The following is a 19,107-nucleotide window of genomic DNA, read 5'->3' on the forward strand; positions in this document are numbered from 1 at the left end:
AGATCCACCAATTTCTTCACATTCTGCTTTGCAGAACATTGAGCAGTCGGCTCCTGCTGCTCATCAACATCAAAATTCAGATGCTGACCACACTGGCACCTCAACTAAAGGACAACACCAAACACCTCCTAAATCTGATGAAACTAGAATTCCGGCCACTGAGGTAAATCCTGAGGCGCAATTTGCCTATCTTAATGCAAATGAGTCTGGCCGTCGCATCATCGACTCGGCTCAACATCTTCTTCAGGATATAAACACATCTCATACCGATGCTGCTGGGACTCTAAATGTTGAGTCACAAGAATTGTCATCTGGCACTCAGCTTCTTAATGAGATCAAGCATCTCAAAGATTTAGTTAGCGTCATGACTTCCGTCCAACTCCAGCAACCCAAGCAAGAATCCTTTGCCAAGCTGACTGAGCTGATATTGATGATGGTGAACCACATGAATTCGCTCCAAGGACAGATCAATGCCTTACCTACCATCACCACGGGTTATGCTACCTCTGCCGAGTTAGATCACTGTTTTAACAAGCTATCTTCGGAGCTAACGGGTGCTCGTGATCTTCGCTCTTCATCTTCCCAATGTACCATGGACGAAATAAGTGAAGCTGTTCGTCTTCTGAATCTGAGCAAAGAGGAGATGGAAACTGATGTGGTCAAAACCAATACTATCCTTCAGACCACTCAAAGTATACTTCGGCATGTACATTACACAACTGACCAGCGTGAGATTTATGACAAGGCTGTGCTTAAGATGTACCATCAATCGTATGCCCAGTTCACAGAAGCCATATCCTGGCTAACTAAGGCACACGAATACATGCTCATCATGATCAGCGCAACTCTCCATGCTCCTAGAGCTGTTCTTGATGATGGAGTTCTTGTCCTTGATGGCTTATTTGAAAGCACAAAGCGCCTCAAAGCCTACTCTGTAAAACTGACTCGTGCTGCTCTCAATGAAACCTTCATCGCTCCTCAGCCTGATGATGGCAAAACGGGGGAGGAAAGCCAAGTAGATAGAACTCAGCAGGACACAAGGGAAGCTTCAGGAAGTAAGCAGCGGAAAGACAAAGGCAAGGGAAAACTGTATCATGCTGCCCATAGAAAGTAATAGCTTAGTCAGCCTAGGACTTCGCTTATTTTGTTTTGTACCTGTGCTTGAATATCTATAATTAAGTATCCTTTCATTCAAATTGACTCAACTATATGTGATACTGATTACTATTATAAGCTGACCTGTCAAAAAAAGTGAACAAACAAAAACCTCTCAGTACCAAAACCAATCATGTATCCAACTGAGTAAACATTGAATTCCTCCAAAAGAAGATCTTAGAAAATCTAGGATTAAAACAGTATACACATGTCTTCTCAAAGTTTTTAGACAATATATGCAACCCTTACGGGGGAGTAATTTCAGAAGGATAAAATTAAATCATGGGAATACTGAGTTCCATAAATTAAATATTTTGCCAACATCAAAATGGGGGAGTTTGTTGAAACACCTTTCCACAAGATTTTGATTTGACAAAATCATTTAAGTTTAATCCATGATTGAAATTGCTAACATGGTGACTAGTTCTGCACATGGTGCTGAAGATGTAAAAGGGAAGGAAGAATTGGCATGCTCCTACTGCAAGAAACCTGGGCATTTGAGAGAAAATTGTTTCAAGATTAAAGGTTATCTTGACTGGTTTAAGCCTAAAAAGAAAGGATGAAGAAAGCAAGGCAATGCACAAGCCCACATAGCCAGCAGCAGTGCAAATGGTGAAGAAGTTGAGGTGGAGGAAGCCTCAGATCAATCCGCATTATTTTTGCAAATGTTCCAAAAAGAATTCCAGAAATTTATGGGTGCTCGAAAGTCAACTGAAACTGCTAATTTTTGCTTCTCAGGCTTTATAGGTAATGTTTACACTACTAAAAAATTATCTAAAGATATTGTATGGATAATTGAATCTGGAGCTTCTTGTCATATGTGTTCTGTTTTGGATCATTTTGAGAATTATCAACCTTTAGCTTTGTCCAGATCAGTAACTTTGCCTGATGGAAGTAATAGGAAAGTTATGCATACATGAGAAGTAAAATTTTCTTGCAAGCTAAAAATCACAAATGTTCTTCATATTCACGTCCTCCAATATAATCTATTGTCAGTGGGGCAACTATTGCAGGAAACAGATATAACTGTTATTTTCTATCTTGGAACATGTGTGTTACATGACCGGAGGACTAAGGAGATACTTGCAGTTGGATTTTTGGTTAATGGGCTTTATTTGCTTACCAAAAGATCCTTCCAAGCATATGTTTTGGAGAAATTTTCAAGTACTAAGAAGTATATGGCTAATTCAGTGCAATGTGGTGCATCTAGTTGTTCTGTAATGAAGAACAGTTTGTTGTGGCATTATAGGCTAAGTCATATATCATGGCAAAAGTTGAAACATGTATCTTCAGTGAATAGTAATGAAACTTTACAGTCTTGTAATGTTTGTCCATTAGCAAAACAACATAGGCTTACTTTCCCTAGCAGTCAAACAAGTTCTAAAATGATTCTTAAATTGATACATGTAGATCTTTAGGGTCCATATCATAGAGAATCAACTTCAAGTGCAAAGTATGTGCTAACCATCATTGATGATTATTCAAGAGCTTTATGGACTATATTATTATGGTCTAAATCAGAAGTAAGCTTGGCATTGCATAAGTTTATGTTACTTGTTCATAATCAATTCAACTGTAAGGTAAAAACTATACACAGTGATAATAGGACAGAGTTTACCAGTAAGCATTGTCAAAGCATTTTTAGTGATCTTGGTATTCTACATCAAAAGTCATGCCCTTACACTCCTCAACAGAATGGAGTTGTAGAGCGAAAACATAGACATCTTTTGGAAGTTGTTAGATCACTAAGATTTCAGTCTGGAGTAACAAACAAATTATGGGGAGAAGCAATTATGGCTGCTACTCATATCATCAATCTGCTACCTGTTGAAAGTCTAAAATGTCTTACACCATTTGAAAAATTACATAACAGAACTCCTCATTATGATAACCTTAGAGGTTTTGGCTGTCAATGCTATATTACAGATGTCCATCCGCACAAGGATAAATTTTCTCCTAGAGCTTGTAAAGGTATTTTTCTGTGCTACAAAGGAGGTCAGAAGGGGTTTGTGGTATACAATTTGGATTAAAAAAATATTGAAGTTTCCAGAGATGTTATCTTTGAGGAGCATATTTTTCCTTGCAAGACAAATCCAAAGTTGATTGTGGATTCTGATAAGCAAGAAGTTGTTTTACCTCAACAACAAAAAGATGAATTCTTTACTAATAATTTTTCTTGTAGTAATGTTGATGTTTCAAGTTCAAATGAACAGATAAATCATTCTGACCCTATGCCTACTGAGCAAATAGAGAACGTTGATACTGATGATCATACAACAAATGTAGATGAAGGTGTTGATGCACAACAACTAAACACAAGAGAAAATATTGATACAGCAGAACATGAACACAACTTAAGGCCTCAAAGGGCTATAAAGAAACTAACTTGGCTTAATGATTTTGTAGCAGTTGCAGTGCACAACTCTCAAAACTTATATCTTTTACCAACTTTTAGTCCTTTACATACTACCTTCGTAGTCAATTTGGCTGAAGATAAGGAACCTAAGTCATATGCAGAGGCAACACAAGATCCAAGGTGGATTATGGCAATGTAGCAGGAACTACAAGCATTGGAAGAAAATAACACTTGGAATCTAGTTCTTCTGCCAGAAGGGAAGAAAAGGCATTGCATTAAGATGGGGTTTTAGAATTAAAAGAAATCCAGATGGAACCGTGGACAGGTTCAAGGCGAGATTGGTTGCTAAAGGTTATAATCAAGTGTATGTCATTGATTATAATGAATATATTCACCTTTTGCTAAGGTTGTGACAGTTAGAACCTTTCTGTGTATAGCAGCAGCTCACAACTGGCCAGTTTATCAAATAGACATTAATAATGCCTATTTGCATGGTTTCATTGAGGAAGAATTGTACATGCTTCCACCTGAAGGATATGCTAAGGCAAAGAAAGGTCAAGTATGCAAATTGACCAAATCTCTCTATGGCCTGAAACAGGCTGGAAGACAATGGAATAAAGAGATGACAACTAAGTTACTGCAATTTGGTTTTAGCAGATCAAAACCTGTTTATTGCTTATATACTAAAGTTGAAAGAGAAGAGTATACTGCTATTGTTCTTTATGTGGATGATCTTCTGATAACTGGCACTTCAGAAGAAGAAATAATCAATGTCAAGGCTTTTTTTACATAAGGCATTTACAATCAAGGACATTAGATATGTCAAATACTTCCTTGGTATAGAAGTGGCAAGATCACAGTCTGGCATGATTATTTCACAGACAAAATATATAAAAGATCTCATAGAAGATGCAAATTTTACTGCAGCAACAGTATCATTTTCTCCACCACCATCAGGATACAAAAACTATGAGGTTATAAAGAAGTTTGATTCACCAGACAAATTTAAGAGATTGATTGGGAGATTGTTGTATTTGGGGTTTACCAGGCCTGGAATTTGTTTCTCAACTCAACAGTTAAGTCATCATATGTCTAAACCTCACAAACATGATATGGAAGCAGCTATTCACATCTCGAGATACCTTAAGGGTGCGATAGGAAGAGGGATTTTTTTTTATCTAAGGCAAACATCTCTAACACTCAAAGCATATTGTGATGCTGATTGGGCAGTTTGCAGGAGCTCAAGAAGATCAACAATCGGTTACTGTGTTTTCATTGGTGCTTAAATTGTAGCATGGAAAAGCAAAAAGCAGTCCATTGTAAGCACTTCTTCAGCAGAAGCGGAATATCGAAGTCTTCCAGTAACAACTAAAGAAGTGAAATGGATTTCTTTCCTGATGAAGGAATTCAAAATTCCAGTTACATTACCAATATCAATCTACTGCGATAATACATCAACCATAGCAATTGCAGCAAATCCAGGAGATCACGAAAGGATAAAACATTTTGACATAGATATACACTTTGTTAGAGACTATATGGAACAAAGTTTTCTTGTCACACCTCATATCTCAACCATTAACCAACTCGTAGATCTCTTTACAAAAACAATGACAAGAGCACAATTGGATTCTTTCTTATCCAAACTTGGTATTGTGAATCACATACCAGTTTGAGGGGGGAATGTTAAATAGACTCAAAATAGAATAGTGAAGCCTAAAGCAGAGGATTGCAACAAATAGAAGTTAGATAGTTTGTTAGGAAACTTCTAGAATCTGTTAGCTATTATTCTTCATGTATAAATAGAACTATGATCATATTCTGTATATTCATTCTGTTGTAATTTCTGTTGAGATAATAATACAATTCAGTCACATTCTTTTCCTTCATACTTTGAGTTTCTAAATATCAAGATAGATCTTTTTTTTCAATATAAATTTTCTATTCTACATAGGAAACTCTAGTACAAAATTGTGTTGCTATTGTTTCTCTTTCTCTTAGATTAAAACTGACTTGAGTGTCATAGTGCTTTACAGAAATCCGACCAATTTCTATTTTGCAAGAACATCAATGAAACATTGAAACATATCTTCTAAATTCTTATCTAAATCCTTAGGAGAAAATTTTCATACACGCTATAAAAAACTGATTTACTCGATCTATTTTATTTCACCACCATTTTTCACAATTTTGGTATCAAAATTAAAACTCTCAAACAACAACAAGATGTACAATTTGGATAGCAAATTTCAAATTTAAGAAGTTTAAAAGAGGATTTTTTTTTTCCTTTTCTTTTGTTGTTGTTGAAGGAGTCATACATGTTTCTCAACTTTTCATCCATTTTATTTTTGAACTTGTTTTGAGTGTTTTTTTTTGCTATATTTCCATAAAAGGCCTTAAATAAATAGTACTAAGAGACAAGTTGTTGATATATTTGATTAAATTTCATGTAATAAAGTTTGGATTAAGAAAATGGTTTAAATCTCCCACATACTCTCCACATTCAGCGCCTCGGGCGGCAATTATTTCCCAGCATTTACGCAGTCCGGGTTGAGACGACCACTACTGCCATTGTTTTCCTCTCTCTCTCTCTCTTATTAATCGATTTTTTTCTGCGCTGTTGATTCACTATCGCAGTGTCTGATCATCAATAAAGTAGAAATTGATGTTGATCCAAGGGTAGAATAATTGTTTATCCTTTCGAGCTATGCGTAGAGAGATGCCTGTTTGGCTTCATCCTAAGTTCCTCCTCATGTTCATTGTCTTCACCATTTTGATTGTTTTCACTTTCATTAACCCCAGAAAGGTGAGGTTTTCTTGATTTACCTTACTCCCCTTCTTGTGCTTTTAATATGTTTTCTTTCGGATCTGATTAATTGCTATTATTTGATTTCGATTTTCATGATTTTGCCTTGCCTTTCTGATGGTAAACGCGCTTCTGTTTGTTTTCCCTGATCTAATTGCGGTTTTCATAATTGCTTACTGGACTCTACATTTTGAGCTTTGCCCGTGAATTTAATCCTATAGACGAATTAGTTTTTACTGATTCGTAATTGAACTTTTATGCTTTCTCTCTACTGTGAACGATTATGCTTTCTCTTTCTATATACAGTGATTTCTTATATTGGTCGAAAATTGCCGGAAATGTTTAAGCTCAGTAATTCAGTTCTCTTCAACTATCATTATGATTCAGCCTTTCCTTTTACTTTGTATATAGTTCAAAATGATTAAGGTGTTGAGTATCAGACGGAGCATCCATAACTGGTCAATAATGGAAAGTAGAATTATGTAGTACTTGATGGATAGGAAATTTGATCTCGAGTTCAGTGTTCTTAGTTATTGAACTGTACATTCTTGTATGGAGCATTTCATGAGTTATACAGTGTTAATTTTCAGACATCCCATTTTATTGTGATTGAAAAGTGGCTTTGTTTATAGAATTTGTTGTTCTAGTTTGCTTTCCTATCCAGTCTCATTTCAAATTTTAAGGAGTATCAGATTGACAGGAAGGAGATGAACTTTTTTTAAAGTTGTAAAAAGGAGTGTGTTTATATGCCTTCTGCATGTAACATGAGAGATCCACCTGTTTGTGCTCTTGTGCACAATGCTTTTAGTCAGTGTTACTAATGAATAGTGCATGAATGTATATGGAAGGATTTTAATCTCATAAGAAATATGAACTTTGACAGGAAGATTAGCTGAAATTGTAGATGTTATGAAGAGGAGGAGAATAAATATATTATGCCTACAAGAAACCAAGTGGGTTGGAGCTAAGGCTAGAGAGATAGCTCCTTGGGGTTATAAGCTTTGGTACTCAGGAAAGGATAAGGGTAGAAATGGAGTAGGTATTCTTATTGATAGGGAGTATATTGATGAGGTAGTAGCGGTGTCTAGGAAGAGCGATAGAATTATGAGTGTTAAGCTAGTGATAGGGGATGAGGTTGTGAATGTCATTAGTGCATATGCGCCACAAATAGGATTAGATGTGTCTATAAGACAAGCTTTTTGGGATGACTTAGAGGAAGTGGTGCAACAGGTTCCTAGGGATGAAAAAATGGTACTAGGGGGTGATCTCAATGGACACGTGGGTTCTAGGCGAGATGGGTTTGAGAGTGTTCATGGAGGGTATGGTTTTGGAGATAAGAATGAAGCAGGAAATGATATTTTGGAATTCGCATCAGCCTATGACTTGAGTATCATGAACACATGGTTTATGAAGAGAACATCCCACTTAGTGACTTATCGGAGTGGCGGTAATGCGAGCCAAATTGACTTCTTCTTAGTAAGGAGTGCTTGGAGAAAGAGTTATATTGATTGTAAGGTGATCCCTGGTGAGAGTACGACAACCCAACATAGAGTAGTGGTGCTAGATTTTCGAAGTAGGAAATGTATAAGAAAACAAACACCTCAAGTAGAGACTAAGATTAAGTGGTGGAAATTGCAAGGGGAGAATCAACAAAAATTTGTGGATGAGATGACCAAAAAAGATATTTGGACTTGCAATATGGATTCAGATATAGATTCGATATGGAATAAGATGGAGCATAGTATAAGGGAAGTAGCGAAGGAAGTTCTAGGGGAATCTAAAGGTAGCATGCCACCGGGTAAGGACACATCTTGGTGGACAGAAGAAGTACGACAAGCAGTAAAGAGTAAGAGAGAATCCTATAAACTATTGGGGAAATGTAGGAGTGACGAGAACTACGAAAAATACAAAGAGGCTAAAAGGGAAGTAAAGAAGGTCATACGAGATGCTAGAGCAAAGGTGAATCGGGATCTGTATACAAGATTGGATACGAAAGAAGGGGAAAGAGACATATATAGAATTGCTCGGATGAGAGATAGGAAGACGCGAGATCTCGGAAAAGTTAAATGTGTGAAGGATGTGGACCAGAAACTCCTAGTTGGAGATAAGGATATCAAGGAACGATGGAGGTCCTATTTTGATGACTTATTTAATGGAGATCGCCAACAAGATGTTGGAGATATAAGTATCCATCACGATATGATAAATCATGAATGCCTGCGGAGAATTCAAAAGGGTGAAGTCAAAATGGCATTAAGTAAGATGAAGTTGAAGAAAGCAGTAGGACCTGATGGCATCCCTATTGAGATTTGGAGATGTTTGGGAGAAAGAGGAATCGAATGGTTGACGACGTTCTTCAACAAAATTTGGAGAAACAATAAGATGCCATCAGAATGGAGGAAAAGTAATTTAATCCCTTTGTATAAGAACAAAGGCGATGTCCAAGATTGTGCCAACTATCGGGGAATCAAATTAATGAGTCACACTATGAAACTTTGGGAGCGAGTGATTGAACAAAGGCTAAGGAGGACGGTGAAGATCTCGGAAAACCAGTTTGGCTTTATGCCGGGAAGATCAACTATGGAAGCCATCCATCTAATGAGACAATTAATGGAGCACTATCGAAATAAGAAGAAAGACTTGCATATGGTTTTCATTGACTTGGAGAAAGCATATGATAAGGTACCAAGGGAAGTACTTTGGTGGGCCTTGATAAGGAAAGGCATTTCGCGGAAATATATTGACATCATAAAGGACATGTATGAGGGAGTATGCACGAGTGTACGTACTAGTGTTGGGAAGACTGAAGAGTTTCCTATTACGATTGGAGTGCATCAAGGTTCCGCACTAAGCCCATTTCTTTTTGCCATCGTTATGGATGAACTAACAAGTTCACTTCAAGATGGTATACCATGGTGCATGCTGTTTGCAGATGATATTGTGTTGGTTGAGGAGACGAAAGAAGGAGTGGAGATGAAGTTGGAACTATGGAGGCAAACTCTAGAATCTAGAGGCTTTAAGTTGAGTCGAAGTAAGACAGAATATTTGGAGTGTAAGTTTAGCGGCCGTAGGAGTAGGGAGGCAGGGACAATCATCCTAGATGGGAGAGTTGTTCAGGCCTCGGATTGCTTCCGGTATTTAGGATCTATTATCCAAACGGATGGAGAAGTAGATGGAGATGTTGCTCATAGGATTAAAGCTGGTTGGTCGAAGTGGAAGAGTGCTACGGGTTTCCTTTGTGATCCCGGCATGCCTAATAGATTGAAGGGAAAATTCTACCGGACGGCAATTAGACCAGCATTGTTATATGGTACGGAGTGTTGGGCAGTGAAACACTGCCACATCCATAAGATGTCGGTGGCGGAGATGCGTATGTTGAGATGGATGTGTGGTCACACGAGAAAGGACCGGGTGCGTAATGAAATAATTAGGACAAAAGTAGGGGTCACATCTATTGAGAATAAAATGAGAGAAAACCGACTAAGGTGGTTTGGCCATGTGAGACGTAGAGCGCTTGATGCGCCGGTTAGGAGAACCGAAGAGTGGCAAAGGGATGTAGTGGTGAGGGGTAGGGGAAGACCTAAGCAAACTTGGAGGAGGGTGATCGAGAGTGATATGAGTTTATTGGGAATTGAGGAAAATATGGTAGTGGATAGGACGGAGTGGAGGGAGCGAATCCGTGTCGCTGACACGACTTGATTTTCACGGTTTTATATGATGGTTCATGTTAGCCGACCCCGAATCATTTCGGGACTAAGGCTTTGTTGTTGTTGTAAGAAATATGAACTTTGGCTATAAAACTTTTCATCAGAATAAGGAGCCTTGGTGTAAGGTTGCTGCTGTGTGCCATGCGATCGCAAAGGTTGAAATCATGGGAATGGCCTCTTCCAAAATGCTCGGAAAGGCTGTGTAAGATAGGCCCATAATGGGATTGACCCCTTTCTGAACCTCACTCACGGTGTAAGCTTTGTGCACCGTGTTGTTTTTCTTTCTTTTTTCCAAGAATAGAAAATGCTTCACTTCAAATGCATTTTTCTGAACCACCCATCCTACTTGATATGTACGATTATGTTTTTATTTATAACAAACATACCCCGCGTCCCATCCACAATGTAATGATGGAAGTTTAACATGTCATATCGGAGAGATGGTTGATTAGATGTCCTAGAATATGTATGTTTTCTATGTGCATGTTGGCAGTGATATTAATATTATACTTGTCATGAGAAAATGATTTTAGATTTAGCTCGAGTCTGTGAAGTGAGAACTATTGGCTTTAACTATTTAATTACTGGTAGGACTCTCTCGCAAGGTGATCTAGATCTAAGATTTACTCTATGGGTAGAGGGATTTCCAAAATGTTAGGTTCATTAGTTGTTTCCTAGCAAGGGGAAATCCTTTTGCTTGCAACAGAAAATTGGGAAAAAAAATTGAGAGAGGAAGAGTGAGTCTCGTCTTACCTATTGGAGACTTTCCATGTAATTAATGGAGTATTAATGCATACACGACACACCTCCCTTTCGAGTACTTCTTGTTTCTTTTCCCCTTTAATGTTTGTTTTCATTCTACTCATTTTTCTTAGGCTTTTGCACTTAACGGGGTTGAATGAATAATGGTGTGATATCAGTTATCTGATTTTAGGCACTTGAAGTCGTTGTAGTCTCGTAGCTAATTTTCTGTCATTCCATTAATTCAAAATATTAAATGTTTATGTTTCTATAATGCAAATAACACCAAAATTTATGGTTATAAATTGTGAAAATTTATTGGTTTTCTAAATTTCTTGTTTTTCTAAATTTCCACCTCCTTTTGAAATTTAATGCAGGATGAATTGAAGGCAGAAGAGGTTTATGATATCACCAATAGAGTATATTTGGATATTGATATTGATGGGCAACGTTTAGGTATGGGGTTGCAACAAGAACTAACATCTTGTGAAAATATCCTTTCGTATTGTTCCTTTGTTAATTGAAAATCAGAAGAAACAAAGAATTATCTGAAATTTACATGCTTTCTTGGCAGTTATTCACTGATATGTTGCATAAGTTTGAACTCCTTTTCATGCCTTCTTAACTTCAGTTGTGTTCCTGAACAAATGCAGGGAGGATTGTTATTGGATTGTATGGTTTGGTTGTACCAAAAACTGTAGGTATGTTCTTGGTACCAAGTTGGATTTTTGTATGTAGTATTTAACTTTCATTTACAGAATATTTTTTTTGTAATTCATTTACAGAATATTTGGTTATGGATAATGTGATGGAATTGCAAATATAGAACATGGAAGACTGTTAGCATTTCTATCATAAACTATAATAATTTTGCAATCTTACATGGCTAAATTTGGCGACTTGGGTCATTTTAAACATAACAAACTATTAGAATAACCTGGGTGATCCTTCTTCTATATGAATTTGAACTGCATATTCTGGCTTAAAACAAATTTTGACCGTAATAAATGGTTCTTTATGAACTGTCCACTTATGTACCACCACCTAGACACATAATAATTTTTTTGGCTGTGCTACCTAGTAAATTTCTTCTTCCTTCTCTTGGTTTACGCCTTTGATGTTTGACGTTTAATATGCTTGGTATTTATTTCTTACCATTTTTCACCTGTAAAGCTTATGTGTGCTGTTCATTTGCACTTCTATGATTTCTTTCGAGTACTCATTCAGTTGTCTAATGCTTCTGTTTTTTTCTTGCAGAAAATTTCAGGGCCTTGTGCACAGGTATTGGAGACCTTATTCCCTTTTCTAGTTTCTATGGTCCTTACATTCTATAGATGCCACGATAGAAGCCATGTATATACTTTATCTTGTTAACATAATTTACATTCTCCACTGCAGGGGAGAAGGGGAAAGGTGCTAGTGGTAAAGTACTTCACTATAAAGGAACTCAATTTCATCGTATAGTATCTGGGTTTGTTATTCAAGGTGGTGATGTAGTTACCGGTGATGGAAAGGGAAGTGATTCTATATATGGTGGCTTTTTCCCTGATGAAAATTTCAAGATAAAACATTCACATGCAGGTTCGTTTTAATTTTTCTAAATTCTTGACTAATGATTTTCAACTTTCAAGTAGTAACTCAATTGAAGTCAACATGCTTGATCTTTAGGGTTAATTCTTCTCTAATTTCAACCAAGAGTTTCATCTAATATATGTTCTGTTTTTAGGTGTTGTTTCCATGGTGAATTCAGGACCAAATTCTAATGGGTCACAATTTTTTATTACCACTGTCAAAGCTAGCTGGTAAGTTTTGTTCTTATCACTGGTGCTGTAAGTATAATATGTAACTGACATGTAAGTTTGTTGCTCAGAAACTTACTAGATTTCTTCAACTTAACCTTTCTGGTTTTTGCTTGCTCTGAAGTTTTTAACTATGAATCATTGAAGAAAGCCATTTTTCACCACATTTCACTTAATATTAACTAATTTGATAAGGATTGACTAAATAACTATCAATGATTTTGTTTATTTGATGTACTGCAATTTGTGTAGTTGTTCAAACATATTATCTCAGAAATGAGGTTAGAGGGTCTGAATCAATTGTAGCTCTAGAGAATGGAAAGCTAGTAATCTGATGGGGTGAACATGTTTTGGGGGAAAAACAGGTTGGATGGAGAGCACGTCGTATTCGGGAAGGTAATTCAAGGGATGGACACAGTTTATGCAATAGAAGGGGGAGCAGGAACATACAGTGGAAAACCCAGAAAGAAAGTAGTAATTGCTGATTCTGGAGAGATACCAAAGAACAAGTGGGATGACGAAAGATAAGATGAACCCAACTTCTTAGATATATATATATAACCTTTGTATAATGTCCTCTGTTAATCTGCTTTAGACTCTCACTCCAGTGTTAGGTTTACTTGCAAATATGGAATATTCCTTTTTGTTTTTCCATCTTCTACAGCTATTATTAATTATTATTTCATTTCTTACCCCAGTAATTTGACAATTCTAACTGCTCTTTTTTTGGTATATCTTACTGGATGAAACTGAAAAATCATAAATTTTCTAATGGTTTTCAGAAATTTTGTAGAAGGCAAATAATTGAGTATGTTACAAGTTCAATAATTTTGGTCTTAGCCCTAACCAACATAAAAGAATGTACCAAATCTTTTTTTAACCATCTAGTTGAATTTGATTTTGATTTGAATACATAAATATTTAAATTTGAGAGCTTGTGGGGTAGGACGTAACCGGAATTTTGTTTTATAATATTTATACGGAAGATGCAATTTAGAGAAATAAAACATTTCAATAGTCATTTGGGAAATTTAGCTATATATCTCTAAAGTCAAATATTTTTTTTTGGTAGAAAAGGAAAAGAAAAACGAAAAACAACAAACTACCTAAGAATTAGCCTAGGGAAGCTAACCTCAATCCTATCTTCTAATAGAATCCGTGGCATTCTTCCTGCGATCATTTGTCAGAATCAGGGTAGCTTTGTGCCTGGTAGACAAATGATGGATAATGTGGTGATCGCCCAAGAGATGGTCCACACGATGAAGATTAGGAAGGGGAGGAAAGGCATTGTGGCTCTGAAGCTGGATTTAGAGAAGGCCTATGATCGAATTAATTGGGATTTCTTGATGGAGAGCCTTGAGAGAGTTAGAATCCCGGACAGCTGGAGAAGTTTAATTAAGGTATGTATTTCTTCTCCTGTGTTTCAAGTTATGGTCAATGGGGATATGTCGGAGGAATTTTCCCCGGGCAGAGGAATCCGTCAAGGGGATCCTATGAGCCCTTTCCTTTTTGTTATTGCTATGGAGAGGCTCTCTCACCTGATTCAGGATGCGATTGATAATGGGAGTTTCCACCCTGTGGCGATCAACAGCTTCTGTCCCCAGGTGACTCACTTATTCTTTGCAGATGATGTCCATATCTTTCTTGAGGGTAATGAGGAGCAGTTGAAAGTCATTATGGATATTCTGGATTGTTTTTGTTCGGCCTCTGGGCAGAAGCTTAATATCCAGAAATCTAGGATGATGTGCTCTAAGAATATGAATCAGAGAGTCTGTAAGAGATTAAGTGATCTCTCAGGTATTCCTCTTACTGATTCTCTTGGGAAGTATCTGGGCGTTCCCCTCCACAGTGAGCGTGTGTCTAAAGGCTCCTTCAAAGAGACTTTGGATAAAGCTAATTCGAAGTGTGCCACTTGGAAAGCCAAGACTTTGTCTCTCGCTGGCCGCCTCACGTTAATTCAATCTGTTAATTGTGCTGCTCCCAATCACATCATGCAGGCTTGTAAGCTTCCGGATCCTGTGCTTAATGATCTTGAAAAGATTAACCGTAGGTTCCCGTGGGGGGAAGCTGCGGAGGGCAGGAAGATCCATCTTGTGTCTTGGAGTGAGGTTTGCCAGCCTAAAGATTCTGGGGGTCTGGGTATTAGGAAAGCAAAGGACAATAATAAAGTTTTATTAATGAAACTCCTTTGGCGTATGTGGCAAAACCCCTCCTCTCTTTGGGTTCGCCTCCTTTGTGGTAAGTATCGGAAAGACAAAATCTTCGGGGGCCCGAAAGAGAGAGTTGCTAATTGTTCCTTCCTCTGGAAAGGACTTAGTGCTGTGTTTGATGAGTTCTGCTCGGGAGTTGGCCTGGAGGTGGGGAATGGTAAGTCCATTAGTTTCTGGTTTGATAACTGGATTGGGGATAAACCGTTAATTGAGGTGTGTTCTTCCCCCCCCCGCCTAGTGATATACGCAACTGGAGGATTGCCGATGTGGTTGACTCGGAAGGGGACTGGATCTGGTCAAAATTTGATACTTTCTTTAGCCTTGAGACTCTCCTTAGAATGCGGGGAGTGAAGGTGAGTAATCAAGAGGAAGACTTGGATAGGCACTGTTGGGCGCTGACTAACAATGGAGTTTATTCTTGCAAATCGGCCTTTGAAGCTTTCTCTCTCTTTAGATCTGATCCTCCCTCGGATGTGTGGAAGTCGATTTGGACCCTTAAAGTTCCTTTCCGTATTAGGAGTTTCCTGTGGCTGGGCGTTAAGGACAGGCTTCTTACTAATTCGGATAGGCACAGAAGGCACTTGGCTGATTCTGGAGCTTCCAGTAGATGCAGAGGCCATGTTGAGACTTTGTGCCATGCTCTTAGAGATTGCTCTAATAGTAAAGAGGTTTGGAGGAAAATTCTCCCACACCATATGTTCTCTTCCTTCATGGCACATTCTGAGGTCGATTGGTTCTCTGATGGTGTTAGAGGAAAGTTGCTTCCATACATGGAGCATGGTGACATTTTCTTTGCTATTATCTGTCACCAAGTTTGGAAATGGAGAAACGAGGAGATTTTTGGAGATAAAACTGTTTTTATGACAAACTTAGCTGATTTCTTCTCGAAAAAACTTTTCTCTACTATCGATAGTTTCAAAGGAGAGTCCCTTGCCAGAGCCTCTCAGTGTTGTGATGTCCATCTCGTGGGATGGAGCAGGCCAAGAGAGGGGGTTGTGAAGCTGAATACTGATGGTTCCTGCCTCAGTAACGGTAAGATTGCGGCTGGAGGTGTGCTTAGAGATGCAGGGGGCGCCTAGCTTTCTGGGTTCTCCCAGAATTTAGGGTTGGGTTCTTCCTTTTCTGCGGAGCTCTGGGCTATTCTTACTGGAATCAATCTTGCTAAAAGGCTGGGTGTTAAGAGGCTCTCTGCGGAGTCTGATAATTTGGAAGTAATCAAAATGATTTCTGAGAATCATTCTATGGGTCTTAACAGTCGCAACCTCATCAAAGCTATTAAAAGGCTTTGCTCCTCCTTTGAGTTCGTAGAGTTCAGACACATTTTTAGAGAGCAGAATCGTGTTGCTGATCGCTTGGCGGCGGCGGACCATGAAGGGACGTTAGGCGTTACTACCCTTCCTGTTTCCCCTAGTTTCCAAAGTCAAATATAAACTCCTTCAATTATAACTTGTTAATTTAATTAAATATTAAATTCGTTTGACCTTCTATAAACATAATATTTATAAAATACAAATTAATTATTCTAATGATTTTCTGTATGTACACTTGTTGAATTTCATCATGAACTAAGCAATCTGAAAATTTGAATGGTAACCTTCTATTTCTGAAATGAAAAAAGTATTAGTATATTTAACCAATTATATCATATTTTAGTTGGGTCGGATCAATCGGGTTAAAATGGTTTGGGTTAGTTATTAGCACGTTCACATTTACTTTTAGTTACCAAAAAGAGGTTGTGTCATACCTTTGAAATTTAACAATCAAACAAGGTTTACCACAAAAACTCAAAAGGATGCTTGAACTTTTATTAGGATCAATCATTGATTCCTCCGCTTCCGTTAATTTTATTTCCATAAGAAATGATTCTAATTGACAAGCCATGGAAAATGAAATCAGTCAGCATTCTTCGCTGAGGGAGAGAAAGAGAGACCATGAAATGAAACGAATATATTTAAAAAATATATTTCTAAAAATCGAACTGAACCAAATTAGACCGAGTCAAATTGAAGGATTGAATCAAATCAAATTATAACCCAGTTCGATCCGGATTGAACCGAATTATTTGGATCCGGTACAGTTCGGTTCATGTTTGGACCGAACAAAGTACATATGATTTTTCTTAGGAAGATTTCTTATGGCAAGACAAGAACATTTAATACTTTAACACATCAAAACAAGACTACTATAGAATTAAACTTAATACTATTCTGAAAAACCCCGTGGAACATACATTAGAAAAAGATGTTAATTTGAAAATATAAGAATATAAATATTCAATCCAATCCAATTGGATCACACCCATAATAATTAATCAATATTATTGTGATTCAACTAAAATACTTAAATCTCAAATGGTCTAACAACAAATACAATCAAAATATTAGTTTTGTCTTGAAGTTTCAAGTTGAATCCAACCAAATCATTGTTCGAATTAAACTAACTAACCAATCAAAATTGAACTAGAAATTGAACCTACGAAATAAAAGAATAACTAAACAAAATTACATCGTAGAATACTTGTAAAATTATATAAGTCTAAATATAAATATAAAACAAACTGCGGGCGCTTGGGATGACTTGGCCCAAGGCATCACTTGGATGATCAACGGCCTCGTTGATCGAGCTGACTTCCTATAAGTGAATCTTCATATTCACTCGAACGACAACCGAGGTTCCACCCAAGTCGATCGCTCACTTCGATTCAACAACTAATCTCCGCTCTGTCTGAATCCTACTTGAAATCACTGAAAAATTGATTCGCTTTCAACCATCATTCCGCTGCTTTCCAAATTTTAACTTGCATGACTTCGACCGTCGAACTTTTCCCGTTACACCCGAAAGCTCTCGCACCCGTAATAATAGCCAAAGAAAAATTTCTTCATATAATTACGGATCTTCGATCTGAATCTTCTTCGATCCTTTCGGATCTTCATCTTATTCTTCTATTATTCATTATGGTACTAGACCGAATATTCAATATCTTCAATATATCTTATAATATAGAGGCTCTTACGGGTCCAATCCCATATAAAAATTAGCACAAAAATAATTACAAATAATGGTTGGTATTAGGATTACTACCCATAGCAGACTCATATGTTAAAAGTCTCATTACTTGAAACTCTACGAATAATAAATTCAACAATCCATTAAAACTGATAATAATTATTTAACATTATATCTTCTTCAATAAATAAAGGATTAGGATTGGTCCAAATCCAATCTTATGTACAAGTCAAAACTTCAATAACACCAGGAGATAAATAACTACTATAATCATCCATAACTCGCCCGTCAATGCTAAAAGTAGACTTAGAAGCCACTGTAGAAACATGCACAATTAATATATCTCTAGCCATGATACTGAGAACATGAAATCTTGCAGAATAAATCTTCCACCAATTTAATACATCAAACCCTTTAACATATTCTTCTAAAGTTTTATACAAATATACATCCAACTCTAATCTCTTACCCCCCATCTACTATCCTCAATGTTTACTCTCTGTTTCTTGTGCATTCTATGAAACAGTAATTTTGGAGGTTCATATTTGCTAGCAGTTGAATTCTCCACCTCAACTATTTATGGCTCAATTGAGATATCACGTGATTTTTCTTTCACATCATGCATTTTTTTTTGATACATTTGGAACAATTCAAAAAAAGAATTATGCACATTATAAAAAATTTGAGTGCCACGTGCATCTCCATAAAACTGAATAAGAGAAATTCTAACAACTTCAAATATTTCTATTGGATAAAAAAACAGTTGCAAACTAAATGATCTTGTTCATTTTTGTTGGATCCCCCCAATACTTATCAAACTTTTGTTTCATTCTAACACTCATTGCTGTCAATTAATCATCATCACTGTTGTTCCAAAAATTCAATGACATGTACAACTCACTAATTTCAGTTCAAAAGTATGAAACTGTATTTAAACACGTTTTATATAAGGTTAAATTGAGTGAAATTGGTATGAAACTGTATTTAAACACGTTTAAATGTAATCTTAGAGTTAATATTTCAGAATATTTTTAACGAGTTTCATTTGCTTCACCATTGTTGCTCCTTTTATATATTTTTCTCCATTTAATTATATCAAATTGCTCGTACATGTATTTTTATGTTTTTGTTTGTCTGTTTTGACCAATTCCACTCAATTAAACAAATTTTAGTCGATTAAATCCAATTTTAGTTAATTTCAGAAAATTTCACATTAGATTAAATTTGGTGATTGTGTGAAATAAAAAAAATCTCTATACATTTAGTCAATTTTTTTTTTAATGTAATCTTATGAAATATTGGAGCTATTATTTCAAAATAATTTCAA

The 19,107-nt window shown here is 36.8% G+C and overlaps 1 protein-coding gene across 1 annotated transcript; it reads left to right on the plus strand.

Moving 5' to 3' along the window:
- The first annotated feature begins 5,951 nt into the window (after window positions 1–5,951).
- LOC136223795 (peptidyl-prolyl cis-trans isomerase CYP21-1) lies at window positions 5,952–13,265 on the plus strand. Its single transcript, XM_066011969.1, has 7 exons — window positions 5,952–6,317; window positions 11,143–11,221; window positions 11,419–11,466; window positions 12,023–12,046; window positions 12,164–12,346; window positions 12,492–12,567; window positions 12,930–13,265. The coding sequence occupies exons 1-7, from the start codon at window positions 6,219–6,221 to the stop codon at window positions 13,090–13,092; spliced, it is 672 nt and encodes a 223-aa protein (XP_065868041.1). The 5' UTR covers window positions 5,952–6,218; the 3' UTR covers window positions 13,093–13,265.
- Window positions 13,266–19,107: the final 5,842 nt, after the last annotated feature.

This window comes from Euphorbia lathyris, chromosome 3 (genome assembly GCF_963576675.1).
Source record: "Euphorbia lathyris chromosome 3, ddEupLath1.1, whole genome shotgun sequence".
NCBI lineage: Eukaryota > Viridiplantae > Streptophyta > Magnoliopsida > Malpighiales > Euphorbiaceae > Euphorbia > Euphorbia lathyris.

Coding starts and splice junctions, on each gene's coding strand:
- LOC136223795 (XM_066011969.1), top strand. CDS start 6,219: ATGCGTAGAGAGATGCCTGTTTGGCTTCATCCTAAGTTCCTCCTCATG. Junction 11,222..11,418: donor TATTGATGGGCAACGTTTAG/GTATGGGGTTGC, acceptor GAACAAATGCAG/GGAGGATTGTTATTGGATTG. Junction 12,568..12,929: donor ACCACTGTCAAAGCTAGCTG/GTAAGTTTTGTT, acceptor GGGGAAAAACAG/GTTGGATGGAGAGCACGTCG.